Source organism: Ailuropoda melanoleuca, chromosome 17 (assembly GCF_002007445.2).
Source record: "Ailuropoda melanoleuca isolate Jingjing chromosome 17, ASM200744v2, whole genome shotgun sequence".
Taxonomy (NCBI): domain Eukaryota; kingdom Metazoa; phylum Chordata; class Mammalia; order Carnivora; family Ursidae; genus Ailuropoda; species Ailuropoda melanoleuca.
In genome coordinates, this window is record NC_048234.1 from 35,864,166 (window position 1) to 35,884,044 (window position 19,879).

General features: G+C 40.9%; 1 protein-coding gene across 4 annotated transcripts in view; it reads right to left on the bottom strand.

The window, feature by feature from the left end:
* Positions 1 to 2,082: 2,082 nt before the first annotated feature.
* Positions 2,083 to 19,879, bottom strand: part of FRMD3 (FERM domain containing 3) — a 309,467-nt gene continuing 291,670 nt past the window's right edge. For 3 of the 4 annotated variants that reach the window (XM_034647098.1, XM_034647099.1, XM_034647101.1), the window contains one exon: positions 3,718 to 7,434. In XM_034647098.1, the coding sequence (XP_034502989.1) occupies positions 6,839 to 7,434 (596 nt within the window). In that variant the 3' untranslated portion in view covers positions 3,718 to 6,838. Of the gene's footprint in view, positions 2,302 to 3,717; positions 7,435 to 19,879 lie in introns of those variants that run through there. The other variant, XM_034647100.1, reaches the window with a different exon arrangement.

Below are 19,879 nucleotides of genomic sequence, written 5' to 3' on the forward strand. Positions count from 1 at the left end.
CATTAGCACCAAAAGTAGGGCCCCACTCAGATTTGGCACTCTTAACTACAGAAGGGCACCTCCTCCCCTCTGTAGAGTGGTTCTGGGCAGTTCCTACACCTGCTTTCAGCTGTGCTCTCCTTCACTGGGTGAGACAGCCAGCTTGAATCGGAGGAGGACGAGTGGTAGCAGCAAGAGATTTGGAAGTTGCCCAGTTGGAACTTGGTTACTCAAGTGCTCCAAGATGGGTTTGGTTTATGGTGAAGTGGGAAGTGCTCTGCTGCTCACAGTCATTCAGGCATCCAAGTTGTTGGCAGCTCTAATAACCTCAACTGCTGGCCTCAAGGTCACTGCAGGTGCTAACAGCCAGTGGCAAAAGGGAGGCCTACACTTTGGAAGTGTAGGGCTTGGAAGTGATACAGATCACTGTATTAGAACTCAGGAATACAGCCTACCTAAGTTCACAAGGGCTGGGAAGTGTAGTCTAAGTCTGCGCACAAGATGAAGAGGAAATGGTTTTGTTCAGCTGCCAGTCTCTGGCACAAGAAATTCACAGAATGGGAGACTTGCAGTAAAATGTGTACAAGGTGTCCCCAGGCCATCTAAGGTAGGCATGTGCGCGGGAACGCCTGGTCTGTTGAGGCGGACTGCCTTGAAAGACCACTTTCCAGCTGTGATTCCTTGTGCCTGATAATGTTTGGTTCACACTGCAGCTTATGTTCTGGGAAGAGCGCACATGGAACATTAGTGTCAAACAGGTGCCAAGCTGGCCGACATTTCTGGGTATAAATGATCAAGCTGGCTCGTGTGTGCTTGGTGTGAACAGTCGCTCACGGTTAAACTGATGATCAGTGTTCTGTATGTGCAGCTAGAAATGTCGAATTCAGGGCTGTGGAGGTAAAAGGAGCATTGAGATCATTCTAAGCCACCTGCCTCCCTTTAACAAGAAATTCCACGTTATATATGGTGAATCAGTCAATTGTGTAGCATTAAATATTCAGTGTAAGCCTCATTTAAAATGGTTTTCTGTGTAATTTATAGTCTTATACCAAATCACTTGCTAGGACAAACTTTGGTAAATTTCAATCTGATTTTTTATGGCAAGGAGGAGAATATGAGTATCAGGCAATAATCCTTCCCTATTTTACTTCATCAATATTTTAGAGAAAGAAGCTGGAGTTGTCAAAAGAGGGCACCTGGCCGACTGAGCCAAGCCTTACAGGAAGAGCGACTGGAGTAGTCCTAGCTCATACCTGGTGTTGTGACACAATCGTTAAAAACACCCCCTTTCACTCTCAGAGGAGATCTGGTTTGGGCAGTAAATTACGAAGGAACCCTGTGACCAGGAAGCAGTGTGTTTATGCGGCCACCATGTTCAAGGTGTGGTTTGCAACTTGGCAGAACCAGCAGGTCAGGGCTGTCAGGACACTTAGGCTGAGCCAGGATGGGAGGAAGCTGATTCTCACCAAGGGAATTACAGGAGATTGATGCTTAAACCGGAACACTGAATTTTTAACTTATTATGATAAGCCTGCCAAGCAAGAGTGGAAACGAATGTGGGTTTGTTCGTCTGTTCTTTTCCTTGAAGGATGGTCTCCTCAGAAAGCCAATTTTCATGATCATTATTCTTGCAGATGAGGAGTTTCAAGGTGACCAGTGTTAGCTGGAGGAGCTGCTGTAATTCGCAAGACATGTTTCAGTACTTGGTACCCACAGAAGGTATAACCTTTGTCCTATGAAGAGTTTTCCTTTACAACCAGAGAAGTGGCCTTGGGTCTCTTTCCAAGGAGATATTTGGGGTAAGCATCAGCTATAGAGGAAGAATAGGGATGTGTGGTTCCAACTCACCCCTTGTTCTTTCCTAATATTAAGTCTCAAGTTCCCGCACCCACTTGCAAGGCCGATCAGGGCCAGTGGCCGTAGTAGACATCCCCTGGTGCCTGAGGTTCAGCCAGAAGCAGTCTTCTCCTCCTCTCCTCCTTGCTGGCGACAGTGGGGGTTGCAGAGATCCTAAATATTCTGGAGCGTACTTAGTGTGAATCTTGCCCCCGGCCACCACCCCAGTTCCCAGTAGACAATAGACACCAAGGGCCAGGAGAGGATTAAAATCAGTTTTATTAATGGATTGGAGAACACAGCTGGGATCTGAGACCCAAGTGAGAGCTTCTTCTGTCCTCTCTGAAGTGACGACAGCTGAGCCCACTGGGCGGGGCTCGCCAAAGTTACCCACCCCGTCACAGACCGAGGCTGGAAGGTGGAAAGCCGAGTCCTGGCTGGGCCCACCACGGGCAGGTCCTGCTGGGTCTGTTTACTGCATGTAGACTGGATGCCCAAAAGCAGGTCCAAGAGAAAGAGAGAGAGAGAAGAAGCAGGAGGACAAGTAAGCAGGGACCTTTAGTACATTATCTCCACCCAGTAGAGAAAGATGGCCCAAAGAGTCTCAAATTCATCAACCACAACCATCCCGAGGTCAGCCCAGAGGTGAAAGCTTCTCCCCAGTACTTTCCTGCCAGGCTGGCGTGTGGTTAGGAAAGCTTTTCCCTATTTGGCTAAGCAAAGTAATGGAGGAATGAGGAAAAGCATTCTCCCAAGAGGTGAGGTTGGGGCTGGAGCCTGGACTGCGCAAGGAATAAGTAGTCAAGGGTCACTTGGTGAGAACCTTCCAGTCTGCAGACACTAAGCCAAACAAAGGTGCTAGCTACATCTGCTGGAGCTGGGACCGCAGGTCCCTAAGTCACCTCACGCCTGAGTAATGACCACAGAATTCTTTTCCTTGCCTGCACTCTACAGCCTGGACATCTGATGGCTGCTGAGTAAGAACCTGACAGACCTCCCCCTGCCACTCCCTACTGCCAAGATGGGGGCCATGGATGAAGGTGATCAAAAGGTACAAACGTCCAGTTATAAGTTCTGGCTGGAGATGTAATAGTACAACATGGGGACGCTAGTTAACAATCCGTATTGTATTGAAGGTTGCTAAGAGAGTAGGTCTTACAAGTTCTCATCACAAGAAAAAATTTTGTGATCCTTGAGGTGATGGATATTGACTAAACGTCCTGTGCGATCATTTCACAACATGTATCTAACCATGTTATACACCTAAAACTAATACAATTTTATGTCAATTAAAGCTCAGTAAAACAGAGATTGACAGACTCAAGAGGCCACCACAGCTGCGGCGCAATTTGGCTCGACACCCATGGCGTTCCCACCGTACAGACAGCCCCTTTTGCTTCCTTCACAGTAACACCTTCTGAGTTAGCAGTCAGGGAGGGAAGGGCAAGAGTAGAAGAATAAGGTTCTGCTAGAGTCCCTGAACAGATTGAAGTTTCATGGCAAGCGTGGAGAGTAGAGTCTGAGGGAGCTCTCTCTGGCACAGGAAAGCACCCTTTTCTGCCAGACCTGATGACCTACTAACTTAACATCCTGAAATCCTTCCTCCTATCTATAATGAAGAACACGTCTCATCTATTTTTTCCCACACTTTGCTATTTCTCTGGTTATCTTAATGCTATAGCTGTCTTTTATGTTTGGGTCCATTTTCAGAACACTCAATGCTCCTGGGTTTAGTCTGAGTGATTTCTGCAAAGGCTTAATCCCATCCATTACCTGCGATTTTTTTTTTTTTTCATACTATCACCATTCAAGGGTGACCTCATTCACAGTCCTATATGGTACCTTTCTGTAGATCCAGCAGGCTATTTATGCCACTTTACTTTGAATAAAACTAAATGATTGCAGAAACATTTTTCCCCAGAGTATTTTTATTAGGGATTCCTGCCACCATATTAACATATAAAACAATCTGGATGTTGACATAGAAATGCAGATTTTACTATACAAAGATAAGGCTCCAATCACAGGTAACATGGCCCCCATATCTCTAGTATTTCAGTGAAATCACCTTTTGAATTCTTCCCAGAGTTGTCTTTATAAATATTAGACAAACCACAAAATATATTCCACATACATTAACATTTTACAGTATGTTCCAAGCACAGACAGAAATACACGATACTTTACCTACATTTTTATGATCCAACTTGCATTAGCACTAAAGACAAGATTGTGTGTGTATATGTATTTGCCATATATGTGTGTATATGAAACCACAAATGTACACACAGTTGTTTTCATGGAAAATTGAAACTTTTGAGACTGGGTTTTATCCCGTGATAGAGGAAAAAGGAATAATAGCATGTCACAAACTCCTCAATTGGGGAAAAATAAACACAACTCTGTATGAAGGGCATCTCAGTTGTGTGTATGCAAATACACACATATATACAGATTCATATATAAACACACCTATACCAAGAATATGGAATATACATATACTCACACACTTGCTTTGAATTCTGTATCTCACTATATTATATACTCTCCATCTTTGGAAGCACTTTTCTCATTTGATTCGAGCAGCTGGCGACTTTCTCTTAACAGAACTGAAGTGGATATTTCTAAGATGCTGATTCTATTCTGACAAAATGGCATTTCAGGATCCCAGTTTTAGGTTTGGTGGCTATTGCTTAAAATCAGCAGACCCTATTCTGTTAACTCCTTCACTTAAAACCACTTCTATTCAATAAGGACATTTTCCCCTAAAAGAGATGTTAGCTGGAAATGTTAAAATATATTGATTACTCCCTAATGTAAATCTGCATGGATGGCTTATGTGTGGTGTTTATCCTGTCAGTATTTCGGTATTTTATGATGGGCAATATATTACTTCCATAATTAAAATATTTAATATTACTTTAGAAGGGCAGGGGCTAGGTTCGTTATGGTTAGAACTTCAAAGGCAATGATATGAAGTGTGATTACAAGGGGGACTAAGTTTGTGCAGACTACACTGGGGTACCCTTTAGTCAGAAACTATGCCTTGGAAGTCATAACAAAGGGGTAAAAACCCTCAATTTCAAAGCTGGCCATTTGAAAACTTCCAAAATAAACTATAGAAAATATATTCTATGTTGGTATCAAATTTCAGGTATTAAATATTCTTCAATAAAAAGCAAAATAAATCCCTGAAAGCACATGGGAGAGAACACCTTACAAACTTAATAGCAAATGTATATTATAGTTTGTTCAACCAAAGGTTTTTAAAGCTAAGTAAGTTTTAAAACTTATTTTCAAACTTGAATAGAGCACTCAGAGCTCCATGAATGGCCAGTTTAGAAATGATGCTAATGCCAGAGCTGGAACGTCTATTACAGTTAGAGAATATGGGCACCCGATCTCTTTGTAAATGAAGGCAATAGAATATTCTCAATCCATGGAGAAATCCGAATGCACTATGCCCTGAGTGCCATACTCTTTTCTTCCTCAATCGTACCACAGTATTGGTAAGTAAGTACTCTGCCTGGGGAAGCATCAGAGCCTTTCTTTCTATTTTGGATCTTATGGTATGAAGGAAGGTACTAGAACATTTGTTCCCTCTGCTATCTGGCTAGGGAGTCCTTTTACTATTTCACCCAAGCTGAAATGCTAGATCCTCTGATGAGTCCCTTCCACTTTCTTAATGGAAGCCCCAATTAGGAATGGGTTAAGATCTTAAGAAGAAACCCAGAAAAGGAAAAGAGGATAATGGCCACCACCAAGGAAGATCATTAGCATTTATCAAAAAGCCAACCGCCATTCTTTTCATATCCTCTCTTTCTCTCTTACACTCCTTTTGAAATTTCTTCCACTGAGTCACAATGAATGGCATGAGGGACCCAAAAAATATGCCTTAAGGTTTCTCCACTTTTATTTAGATCCACTTAAACATATTCATGTCGACTCGGACAGCAAGTGCACATTCTTTACACCATCCAATACCATGCATCACCACCACTTTCATAAAGGATGGTTTGCCTACCACTCCTGGTATAGCAGCCTCCCCAGAACTGTTTTGCTACTTGCCCAATTCCCATCTGTTTCTACTCTTGGGTTAATGTACAATAATATGCAATTAATTAACTAGCATAACTTTTTTCTTTTAAAGTTTCACCTTCTTTTAAAGTCATTCTGCTTCCCCACCCAAAATACATGGACAGAATGCAAATGAAGGTAGTAAGTCATCTTGTCCAAATACTTTGAAAAAATGGACCACCCTGTGTCCACTTGAGTCTTCTCAGTTTCTCCATCCTCCAGTTCCACCATCCATTTCAAGAGCTTACTTACTACAGTGTCTTTCTACCTATTTTCTATCTCATACGCAGGTAACAACAAATTATGCAATTGGTTCAGCCAAAAATATTGTAGAAAACAAACCAGTGCCAAAACATTAAAAAATTCCTGACATACCCTTTGTGCATTAGTCTTATGATCTGTACACTTAAATAACTCCAGGAGGCTGCTTTTTTTTTTTTTGCTAAAAATTTACCAAAATATTTTGAACACATAAAAATATTTTTAAAAAAAACAGAAAACAAAAGCCCAGCATAAATTTAGTTGTATAGGCATCGGTTAGAGGACATTGTCTTCACTAAGGATTATATTCAAAAACGTTCTCTTGGGTTGTTACTAAAATTCTGATCCTGAACCTTATAATGGTGCTAACTATAAAAAAGGGGGAAATCTAATTCTGCTCAATGTATTATGATATAATAGAGTATGTCTGTAGTATAATAAAAAATAAACATATTTTTGGTTATTTAAAGGCCATCTTCCTGACCTGTAACTAAAATAACTGTATTTGACTTGAACTTAATTGCAGTGAATTATGGAAAGCTAACTTAAAGTTTTCAGTAGTCAGTAAGGAATACCTGTTCATGGCCCTGTGACCATTCAGAACCAGGCATTTGCTGAAAAAAACAAAAACAGAAAGCAAATCACTAGTATTGAATATAGCCCTTAGTCATATGAGATACCAACTTTATGAGCGACCCAGCATGTAGAGAATGAGGTTTACTTTGCCAGCCACCCACTCCTTTAGAGGACAGTAGTAGTCATAGTGAAACTGCTCAAACTCTGGCGTCTGGCGGATTTCACATAAGAAGGAGAGATCAATACCTGACTCCAAAAGGAGGAGGAGCAGGGGGAGTACAAAGAGCAGCAGCCCCAGGCCCACCACCAGGAGCCTGGAAAAACTCTTGACCAGTGGGTTCACCCGAATATGGCCGCTCAGAATGTCATAGCTCCACGACAAAGCTTGGTGAGCCTCCTTCAGCTCCTCTTCTTCGGCCATCAAAAAGGCATGTTCGTCTGCTTCCAGATCCTCGAACGAATCTGTGTCTTCTCTTTCCAACTCCAGCCTCGATGGACAGTCAAAGAGCATGTCAATCTCATCATCATCCACAGGGGTGGGGAGCAGGCTGGCACTTGGGTTGTATGCCAGTTCGGAGATGGTCAGGGGCTCGTCTTTGATTTTCTCTTCCTCTTCACTTGGGGGGTTTTCGTACTCCCAGGCTTCCTTCACTGGTGAGCTAGAGATCAGAGGGGCAGAAATGTCTTCTTTGGGTAATGGAACACCTGTAAAGAGACATTTTTTCCCTTAATTTTATATTTCAGGTTGGTTTCCCCCCCCCCCACAGAGATCTATAGATGGAAACTAACAAAAAAGGAAAAAATGGAATTCAAGGAATCTATGAAATTATTTTGCAGAATCCTGACTTTTAACAAGGTCATTTTAGTAAAAGACCTGAAGGTTAACATGCTAAACCCAAAATAAGCAATCCATCTCAAATAGTTGGGTCTGCAAACCTCCAACTTTGGTTAGGTCTGCAAGAATAAGAGGACAATAAACCACCAATAAACCACTATTATAATTTTGAGTGGTTCTAAAAGAACTCAACATTTACTGTAATATTTCATTGGATGACAAATTATAGAATCTACTATTCAATGACAGTCTAATTTGTATGTATTCTAGTCTTCATTCCAGGCACAAGTTAGTGGTTTCTAGTTTTATATAACTGCAATCATGTAAGCATAAACTTGCACTAGCTCCCTTCATTTAACATTTAAACTTAGACATTCTCCATGTTGAAATGAACTCCACAGTATTTACAACGGTTGCCAAATTCTCTACTAATCTAACAAGCTGCCTACTGGCAAACAGGTGTTTTGTTTTTTGGTTTTTGTTTTTTTTACAATTGCAAAGCGAAGATGCTAGGAGACATCTTTACATATAAAAGCTTTTTTACCCTCTTTTTGAGTTCATTTGCCACAAAAAGGTATCTGAAAGGAAAACTGCTTGGTCGGAGGGAGTTTTCTCAGCTCTACCTGTTAACAGATGGCAAATGGAGCTAAGGCCAGCTCTCCTCATTTGGAGTCTTGGGTTCTTAGTGGGAAATAAAGGTCTGGCTTTATCAAAGCCATGTTCCTCAGGGTGGATCTACAATGTGATAAAGTGGTAGCCAGGGGCATTAAGTAAGGAAAAACCAGCTTTTAACTACTACATTTGAGGATTCCTAAGATGTGCAAGAGGTGATATCACCAAGATGCCAACACAGGCCATACCGGACTTAGCTGTTGTTCTTGTGAGGGGGAGCAAACAACTATTCCTGGATAAGACCCCGAGAAGAGAATCCCTGAACGTGGGAGTGAGGCTACAACAGTCCACTGCACCACAGAGAGCCAGACAGACCACACTAGAAGGGGAGGGGCCTGGCTACATGCTGCCCATAGTGCCCCTTCCCTGGCCCGCGACTGGCCCCATGCTGGGAAGTCTTCTGAGAGCCCAAAGGTGAGATCCAGGATTGTGGGTTGCTTCGAGGGAGCTGGTTTTGCCTCAGAGGGATTACAGGGGAATCTGTGGGGCTCAAAAACTGGGAATATGATTGGGACAGAGAAGCAGGGAGGGGGCTTCCCACAAGCAACACTTGGATCTGGGCAGACCTAGTGCCTACCTGCGGTGCCCAAGTAGTAAGCCCGCAGAGTGGCTCGGTTCCTTTGCAGAACTGAGTCAGGGGTACAGTCCGATCCCTGGGACTGCAGCAGGGTTCAGGTCTGTCTGATTTGGGTCCTCAGATGAGTTTTATCAGCCCTGGAGCCTGGTCTGCCCCATCTCTGGGCAGAAAAACTGGGTCATAACCCCACACTCAGTAGAGCCTGGCTCTTGGCCCCTCTCAACAAGAAAGCCTCAAGGGGAAAATTAAAAGTTGCCTGAACGGGGCCCTCCCAGGCAAAAAGGGTGAGTCACAGCTCAAGGCTGTGGAGAGTAGTCCCCAGACCCATGTGACAGGAAGGCCTGGTGAGAACACCTGTAAACTACATAAGACTTGGCAACATTCAGGCTGAGGGGTAGGTGGGGAGAGCTGATTGCCCTCAGAGCAAAGCAAGGGGTCCTCTTCGGCCAGAAAAACTGTGGCATGAGTCAGCTCGGGTAAGGACAACGAGGAGCCTTACTGGCCTCTGAGCTGCCTCTCCTGCTGTGTCCAGGCAAGGAAACTAATTCATAGCCCCACTCATTGCTGAAGTGGGCTCAGCCTCCCTGACCAAGGCACCTCACCAGAACGCATCAGAAATTGCATAGCCCATCCAACAGCCCTGCTCACAGAGAGCAAACCCTGTGGCTTTCCTTGCCTGCAGAGCAAAACTGGTAGCCTCACCTGCCCAGGATATCCAGTGCACACTCTTGCTTCAGGTCCCCAGACAACAAACTATGCAGGCCCTGGGTCCTTTCTTGCTGCCCTGGCAGGGCAGGGAAGATAATTCATAGCCCCACTTTAACTGCTGCGTATAAGACCCAGTTGTGACCATCTAGTAAGACTACCCAGAGAATCCAGGCAACTTGGTGTCCATCCTACAGCCTTACTTAGGGAACCAAGCCAGCCGTCCTACCCAGCTGTTCTCAGTGGCATACCCACCCACCCATGACCTCAGAGCTTAAACACTTGCCATGCCCCAAAATAGCTCCTAACAGTAGGCCCACCTGCCCCAGGATGTTGCCAGTAGACACGTTCAGAAACCCAAACTGAGCTGTTTAAGAATTCTCTCTGCCAAAATGAACCTGCAAAGTCTGGGAGAGGAGATCACTTACCACTTGCAGATACCAAAGTAGCTAACTGGTGATCAGTCATCACAATAAGTCGGGTAAGTATGACCACACCAAGGCAAACTAATTAAGGCACTAATTACTAACCCTAAGGAAACAGAGATCTGTGAGCTGTCAAAGAATTCAAAATAATCCTTTTAAAGAAGTTTAGTGAACTACAAGAACACAAAGGTGGCTAAACAAAATTAGGAAAATGGAAAATGAGAAGTTCAACCAAGAAATAGAAACCATCAAAAAAATACTAGAGCTGGAAAATACAGTAACTGAACTGAAGAATTCAAAAGCACACTCGACTATGCAGAAGAAAAAATCAGCAACCGGGATGATTGGACAAATTATCCAGTCAGAAAAAGATGAGATCGCAACCTAGAGAACCCATGAGACACAATGAAAGAAACTATCAGCATTATGGAAATTCAAGAAGGAAAAGAGAAAAGGATAAAAGTATATTTAAAGCAACAACGGCTGGGCTTCTGGTCTAAGATAGCAATAAAGGGAGACCCTGAACTTACTTCTTCCACATACATCCCAAATCTACAGCTAGTTACAGAGCAGTTCCTCCTGAGGAACGGAGAGCTTAATGAGCAGTTTTTGCACAACATGACAGAGCACAGAAGGGCAAGAGAGGTGGGGACGCTGTCATGAAGGAACCCCCTACCCCTCATGCTACAAACTGCACAGGGAAGGGGTAGTACTGAGGGACGATGCATAGATTCATTGCTTTGGAGCACAGAAAACAACCTGTAGTTAAAAGAGCAACTAGAATATAAAAGATTAAGCCCTAGAACTCTGCCAGATGGCAGCAGAACTGCTGGAACTCTCTTTCGGTCAGAAGGACTGGCAAGCGCCATGGTTTACATTCCCCCTCCACCTTGATAGCACGGAAGGGAGCAGGGTCTGGCTAGAATAGCGAGCCTGCCACCCCAGCAAGCCCTGGGCACCTAGCCCAGACCAGTCCTGGATGCCCTGGGACACACAAAAAGAGCTGTGGTTTAAAAGAGCAGCAAGGATGTAAAGGATCCAGCCCCAGAAATCTACCTAATGTCAGGAGAACTGCTGGAACTCTCTTCAGGTCAGAGATGCTGGTGACCACCATAGTTTACAATCTCCCTCCATCTTGATAGCATGATGGGAGCCCTAGCTTACTGCCTCAATGAATCCTGGGACCCTAGCCTACACTACCCCCAACTGTCCAACCAAAGTGGCCCCAGCTGTCTCACCAAGGTATCACATACAGTACCCTGGAACACTTCAGGCCTATACCATGTTGGCTCCAGAGGACTTGCTAGGGCACCCTGACTCACATCTGCTTCCCAGATCCACCCACCCTACCCAGGGCACTCCCTGCACAAAGCACCCGGGGAACACCCAGCTAGTACCTGCCTCAGTTCCAGCCATCCACCAGGGCGCACCCTGTTGAGCACCCCAGAACTTCGGCTTCAGCTGTTCTGTTAGGGTGCCCTCAGCAGAGAACGCCCTGGAACCCCAGCCCACACCAGGCACAGCTAGAGCCAGCCAAAGGAACCAGGAACACACAGTTTACACAGGGGATGACCATACGCGACCATTCCTTTGTGTTTGGAAGAAGTAGTTGTTCCACCTAATTCATGGAAACAAACACAAAGTCAAAATAAGGAGGCACAGGAATAGGCTCCAAATGGAATAACAAGACAAAAACCACAGAAAAAGAACTCAGTGAAATGGAGATAAGTAATCCACCCAATGAGTTTAAAGTAATGATCATAAAGACGCTCACTGGCCTGGAGAAAAAGAGCAAATGCAGAACTTACCCAAAGAAATGAAAAATATAAAAAAGGACCAGAGTTGAAGAATACAATAACTGAAAAGAAAAATACAACAAACTAGTAGATGCAGGAGAATGAACCCATCGGAGATCTGGAAGACAGAGGATTAGAAAGCACCTAACCTGAACAGTGAAAAGAAAAAATTTATAGAAGTGAAGACAGGTGACAGGATCTCTTGGTCAACATCAAGCAAATACATTAGCTTTATAAGGGTCCCAGTAAGAAAAGAGAGAAGAGGCAGAAAACTTATTTGAAAAAAATAAGAGCTGAAAACATCCCTAACCTGTGGAGGGAAACCGATATCCAGGTTCAGGAAGCAGAGAACGTTCCAAACAAGATGAACTTCAAGGAGGTCCGTACAAAAACACAAAATAATTAAAATGTCAAAGTTTAATGATAAAGCCAGAATTTCAAAACCCAAGAGAGAAATGACTAGTTACAACTAGTACAAGGGAAACCCCATAAGGCCATCAGCTGATTTTTCAGCAGAAACTCTAATGATATCATGCCACTCCCTCCTGGCCCGCAAAGTGCTGAAAGGAAAAAACCTACAACCAAGAATACTCTACCTGGCAAGGCTATCATTCAGAATTGAAGGAAAAATATGGGGCATCTGGGTGGTGCAGTCAGTTAAGCACCTGACTCGGTTTCAGCTCAGGTCATGAGCTCAGGATTGTGGCATTGAGCCCGCATCAGGCTCCACACTCTGTCCCTCCCCTTACTCACTCTCTTTCTAAAATTAAACAAAAACAAACTGAATCGAAGGAAAAATAAAAAGGTTCTCAGAGAAACAAAGTTAAAGGAGGTCATCACCACTAAACTGGCCTTACAAGAAATGTTAAAGGGCTTTAATTGGAATTGAAAGTAAGAAAATTATGAAAGAAAACAATTTTCTAACTAAAAGCAAAAATCCAGTAAAGGAAGTAGAACAAACACTTAAGAACCTTAAAAAAAAAAAGAAAGTTAAAAGACAGAAGATGTAAAATATCTTAAAAGGGGACTCGCAAAACTATGTAACATATGACAATATATACATAAAAAGTAGCGAGGGGAGTAAAAATGTAGTTCTTTTAGACTATGTTCAAACTTAAGTGACCATCAACATAATATAGACTGCTATATACATAGGATGTTTTATATGAGCCTAATGGTAACCACAAATAAAAAACCTGATATAGATACACAAAAAAATAAGAGAGAAAGTATCGAAAGAATAAAACTAAAGGAAGTCATCAATAACAAGGGGAGAGAACAAGAGAAAAAAGGGAGAACTACAAAAACCAAAAAGCAACTAACAAAATGTCAATAGGTATCTACTGTCAGTAATTACTTTAAATGTAAATGGTCAAAATGCTCCAATCAAAAGACATAGGGTGGGGGCACCTGGGTGGCTCAGTCGTTAAGCATCTGCCTTTGGCTCAGGGCGTGATCCTGCTATTCTGGGATCGAGCCCCACATCAGGCTTCTCCACTGGGAGCCTGCTTCTTCCTCTTCCACTCCCCCTGCTTGTGTTCCCTCTCTCGCTGGCTGTCTCTGTCAAATAAATAAATAAAATCTTTAAAAAAAAAAAAAGACATAGGGTGGTAGGATGGAAGAACAAAAGAAACCCAACCCATTTATATGCTGCCTACAAGAGACACACTTCAGACCTAAAGATACATACAGACTGAAAGGATGAGGAAAAAAATTCCATGTAAATGGAAGTTAAAAAAAAAAAAAAAGGACCAGGATAACAATACTTATACCAGACAAAGACTGTAATGAGACATAGAAGGACATTACAAATGATAAAGGGATCAATCCACCAAGAGGATCTACCAATTGTAAATAGGAGTTCCAACATTGGTTGTACATATAATATATAAAGCAAAGATTAACAGACAAAAAGGGAGACACTGATAATAATAAAATAATAGTACAGAACTTTGACACCACATTTATATCAATGAATAGATCATTCAAGCAGAATATCAAGAAGGAAACTATATCCTTGAACAGCATGTAAGTTAATCTGGTCTAAACAGATATATACAGAACAAATACACATTTAAGAACACATGGGATATTATATAAAATAGATCACATGTTAAGCCACCAAACAAGTCTCAATAAATTTAAGAAGATTGAAGTCATCATGCATTTTTTTTTTCTAACCACAGAGGTATGAAACTAAGCACAAGGAATAAACTGGAAAAAAAACATGTGGAGGCTGATCGACATGCTACTAAACAAATGGGTCTGTGAAGAAATCAGGAAATTTAAAAACACATGGAGACAAATTAAAATGAGAACAAAGTTCAAAACCTTTGGGACACAGCAAAAGCCATTGGAAGAGGGAAGTTTATAGCAATACAGGCCTACCTTAAGGAACAAGAAAAACCTCAAACAAACTTACCTCATCCCTAAAGGAATTAGGAAAAGAACAAATTCCAAAGTTAGTTGAAGGAATGAAATAATAAAGAGCACACATAAGTGAAATAAAGATAAAACAACAACAAACACAACAGAAAAAAAAATCGAACCAAGAGCTGGTACTTCAAAAAGATAAAATTGATAAACTTTTAGCCAGACTCACTAAGAAAAAAGACAGGAACCAAATAAAACTCAGAAATGAAAGATGAGAAGTAACAACTGACACCACAGGAATACAATGGATTATAAGACACAACCACAAAGATTATATGCCCACAAATTAGACAATATAGGAGAAATGCATAATTGCCTAGAAACATACAATCTTCCAAATATGAATCAGAAGTAGAAAATCTGAACAGACCAGTTCTAAGTAGTGAAATGGAATCGATGATCAAAAAACTCCTGACAAATGAAAGCCCAGGACCAGATGGATTCACAAGTGAATTCTACCAAACATTTAAAGAAGAGTTTATATGCGTTCCCCTCAAATTATTAAAAAAAAAAAATGGGAGAGGAAGGAAAGCTTCCAAATACGTTCTGCAAGGCCAGCATTATCCTGACACCAAAACCAGACAGATACTACAAAAAACAAAACGAAAACAACAACAGAACTACAGGCCAATTTCCCTGAAGAATACAGATCCAAAAATCCTAAACAAAATATTAGCAAGCTACATTCAACCATACATCAAAAACATCATTGACCACCATCAAGTGGGATTTATTCACAAATCAATGTGAAATACCACATTAAGAAAATGAAGGATGAAAATCATATCTCAATAGATGCAGAGAAAGTATCTGACAAAATGCAACACCATTCATGATAAAAACTCAATAAAGTAGGGTTTGAGGGACCATTCCTCAACACAATAAAAGCTATATATGAAAACCCACAGCTAACATTATACTTAGTGGCAAAAAACTGAAAACTTTAAGATCAGGAACAGAGAAAGATGTCCACTCTCACCACTCTTATCCAATACAGTGCTAGAAGTCCTAGCCACAGCAATCAGACAAGAAAAAGAAATAAAATGCAAGGAAGAAGTAAAACTTTCTCTATTTACAGATGACATGACACTATCCACAGAAAACCCTAAAGCCTCCCCCCAAAACAGAAGTAATATATGAATTCAGTAAAGTTCAGGATACAAAATAAATACACAGATATTGGTTGTTGCTATTCACTAATAATGAAATAGCAGAAAGAACACAGTCCCATTTACTAAGTGTGCTAAATACCATTTCCAGTTACACCAAAATAAATACAATACCTATGAGTAAATTTAACCAAGGAGGTGAAAGATCTGTACTCTGAAAACTATAAAACACTGATACAACAAATTGAACACAACACAAACAAATGGAAAGATATTACACGCTCATGGATTGGAAGAATATCATTAAAATTTCCATACAGGCCAAAGCAATCTACAGATACTATGCCATCTCTGTCAAAATACCAACAGTATTTTTCATAGAACTAGATCAAATAACCCTAAAATTTGTATGGAACCACAAAAGACCCCAAATAGCAAAAGCAATCTTAAGAAAGAAGAACAAAGCTGGTAGTAAAACAATTCCAGATTTCAAGATAAACTTTAAAGCTGCAGTAATCAAAACAGCATGGTATGGGCACAAAAAGATGTACCGTGGAAGACAGTGTGGAGATTCCTCAGAAAATGAAATAGAGAAATACCATATGATCCAGTAATTCCACTACTGAGTATTTCCCCCAAAGAAAATGTGAACACTCGTTTGCAAAGATACATGAATCCCCAATGTGTATTGCAGCATTATTTACAATAGCCAAGATACAGAAGCAACCCACGTGTCCCCTGACAGATGAGCATATAAAGAAGATATGGTCTTGCACATAAAAGAAGAATGAGGTCTTGCACAACATAGGTGGACTTAGAGGGTATTATGCTAAGTGAAATAAGTCAGAGGAAGACAAGTACAAGATGATTTTACTTATATGTGGAATATAAAGAACAAAACAAAAAGTAGAAACAGACCCATAAATCCTGAGAAACTGATGGCTTCAGAGGCAGGGTGTGCAAGTGCATGAAGGGGAGTGGGAGAGACACAGAGATAAAAGGTCCATACAGCACAGGGAATATAACTAATAGTGTTGTGATAAATGACAGCAACACTTGTGGTCACCATACCATCATGTAAAGAGATGTCAACTGTACACCTGTGACTAGTGTCACACTGTGTGTCAACTATACTTCAATTTTTTAAAAAAGCAACAATGGTGGAAAACTTCCTCAACCTGAAGAGAGCAATAGACATGCAGACCCAACAGACCCTGAGGACCCCCCAAATAGGCTGAACCTGAATAGGGCAACACCCAGTCACATAACTAAATGGTCAGATGTGAAGGCAAAGAATTGTAACAGCAGCAAGAGACAGAGAGAAGTTATATACAAGGGAAACCCAATGAGACTACTGGCCGATTTTCAACAGCTCCCTTTCGGGCCAGAAGGGAATGGGATGACATATTCAAGCTACTGAAAATAAACAAACCAACCAACCTGTTAAACAAAAATGCTACAACCAATGAAACTGTCCTTCAGAAATGAAGACAGGATAAACATTTTCCTGAAAAAACAAAAGCAGAGGAAATTCATCACCTCTAGACCTGCCTTACAAGAAATGCTATTGGGAGCTGTTTCGTGGAAACGAAAGCATACTAATTAACATGAAAATAAAAAAGGCGGTGTAAAACTCACTGGCAATGGTAAAATATAGTTCAAGTTAGATTGTGTAGTATGGTAAAGGTGGTATGTAATTCACTTACAACTTTAAAGTTAAAAAACAGTAAAAATAATCATAACTAAAATAATCTGTTCTTACACAGTATAAAAATATGTACATTATAACAATCTAAAATGTGAGGGAGAGAAGTCAAAATGTAAATCTTAGGAATTCTATTAAAGTTGAGTTGTTATTATCTTCAAATAGGGTGTTATAATTGTAAGATATTTTATGTAAGTGCAGCACCTGGGTGGCTCAGTTAAGCAGCCAACTTGATTTCAGGTTATGATCTTGGGGTTCTGGGATCTACACCCGTATCAAGCTCTGCACTCAGTGGGGAGTCTGCTTCAGGATTCTCTCTCTCTGCTCCTCCCCACACTCTTTCACTCTCTAAAATAAATCTTTTTTTTTTTTTAAAGGTATTTTAGGGGGCGCCTGGGTGGCACAGCGGTTAAGCGTCTGCCTTTGGCTCAGGGTGTGATCCCGGCGTTATGGGATCGAGCCCCACGTCAGGCTCCTCTGCTGTGAGCCTGCTTCTTCCTCTCCCACTCCCCCTGCTTGTGTTCCCTCTCGCTGGCTGTCTCTATCTCTGTCAAATAAATAAATAAAATCTTTAAAAAAAAAAAAGGTATTTTAGGTAAGTTTCATGGTAACCACAAGGGAAAAATCTGTAGTAATCACACAAAAGAACATGATAAAGTAGTCAAAGCCTACTGATAACCGCAAGACACCAAAACATTAAAAAAAAAATGCAGGATAAGAAACAAGGAACAACGAACAACATGGCAACAGTAAGCCCTTACTTAGAATGGCTGAGTGGATTAAAAAATAAAACAACAACATCCAACAATATGCTGACTATAGGAGGCTCACTTTAGCATTAAAGACGCACATAGAATGGGAGTGAAAGGATGGAAAAGGATATTTCAAGCAAATGGTAACAAAAAGAAAGCAGGGATAACTATTCTTTCATGAGATAGAATAGTCTCGTATGATCCTATGTATTTCTGTGGTACGAGTTGTAATGTTTCCTTTTAGAAGGCTGGCATTACCCTGATAACAAAGCCAGAAAAGGATGTTACCAGGAAACTACAGACAATGTCCCTGATGAATATAGATAGAAAAATTCTTGGTAAAATAATAGCAAACCAAATTCATCAGCACATTAAAAGAAACATTCACCATGATCAAGTGGGAGTTACACATGGGATATGAGGATGGTTCAACCTGGGATGCAAATCAATCAGTGACATATTAATAGAATGAAAACAGAAATCAAATGATCATTTCAATAGCTGCAGAAAAGCATTTGACAAAATTCAACATCCACTTATGATACAACTCTGAACAAATTAGGTATTGAAGGAATGTTCCTCAACATAATAAAGATTATTTATGAAAAGCCCATAGCTAACATCATACTCAATGATGAAAGGTTGAATGCTTTTCCTCTAAGTTCGGGAACAAGACAAAGGTGCCCACTCTCACCCCTCCTATTCAACATAGTACTGGAAGTTCTCAGAAAAGCAGTCAGTCAAGAAAAATAAAAGGCATCAGAATTGGAAAGGAAGAAATAAACCTGTCTCTGTTTATAGATGATGTGATTTTATAAAAAGAAAATCCTAAAGACTCAACTAGAAAACTCTTAGATTCAATCAATGAATTCAGTAAAGTTGCAGGATATAAAATTCACACACAAAAATCAGTAGTATTTCTATACACTGAGTTATCTGACAAAGAAATAAAATAATCCCATTTATAATAGCATCAAAAACAATAAAATATTGGGGTGCCTGGGTGGCTCAGTCAGTTAAGTGTCTGCCTTCGGCTCAGGTCATGATCCCAGGGTCCTGGGATTGAGCCCTGCATCAGGCTCCCTGCTCAGTGGGGAGCCTGCTTCACTCTCTCCCCTCTGCCTGCTGCTCCCCCTGCTTGTGCTCTCTCTGTCAAATAAATAAATAAAATATTTAAAAAAAAACATAAAATACTTAGGAATAAACCAGAGGTGAAAGGTCTCTACTCTGAAAACTATAAGACACTGATAAAAGAAATTGAGAGGACATAAATAAATGGAAAGATAACCCATGTTCATGGATCAGAAGAAATAATAGTGTTAAAATGTCAATACTACCAAAAGCTATCTATAGATTCAGTGCAATACCTATCAAGATTCCAATGGCATTTTTTAAAAGATTTTATTTATTTATTTGAGAGGGAGAGCAAGAGGGAGAAGCAAACTCCCCACTGAGCAGAGAGCCTGGTGCAGACCTCGATCCCAGAACCCTGAGATCATGACCTGAGCCAAAGGCAGACACTTAACTGACTGAGCCACCCAGGTGCCCCTCTAATGGCATTTTTTTTATAGAAGTAGAGAAAACAATCCTAAAATATATATAGAACCACAAAAGACGTCAAAGAGCCAAAACAATCCTGAGAAGAACAAAGCAGGAGGCATCCATACTTCCTGATTTCAGTAACCTACAGTAATCGAAACAATATGGTACTGGCATAAAAACAGACAAAAGTACCATGGAACACAACTGAGAGCCAAGAAATAAACCCATGCATATCTGGTCAAGTAATATTTGACAATGGAGCCAAGAATACTCAATGGAGAAAAGTGTGTTCAATAAAATGGTGCTGGGAAAATTGGATATTCACATGTAAAAGAAAAAAGCTAGACCCTGTTCTTACACTACTCATAAAAATTAACTCAAAATGGATTAAAGACAAACATAAGACATGAAACCACAAAACTCTTAGAAGAAAACATGGGAAACAAGCTCCTTGATACGGGTCTTGGCAATGATTTTCTAGATATGACACTTAAGTTATAAGCAACGACATAAAAGGTAAACAAGTGGGACTATGTCACACTAAAAAGTTCTTCCCAGCAAAAGAAACAATCAACAAACTGAGAAGACAACCTACAGAA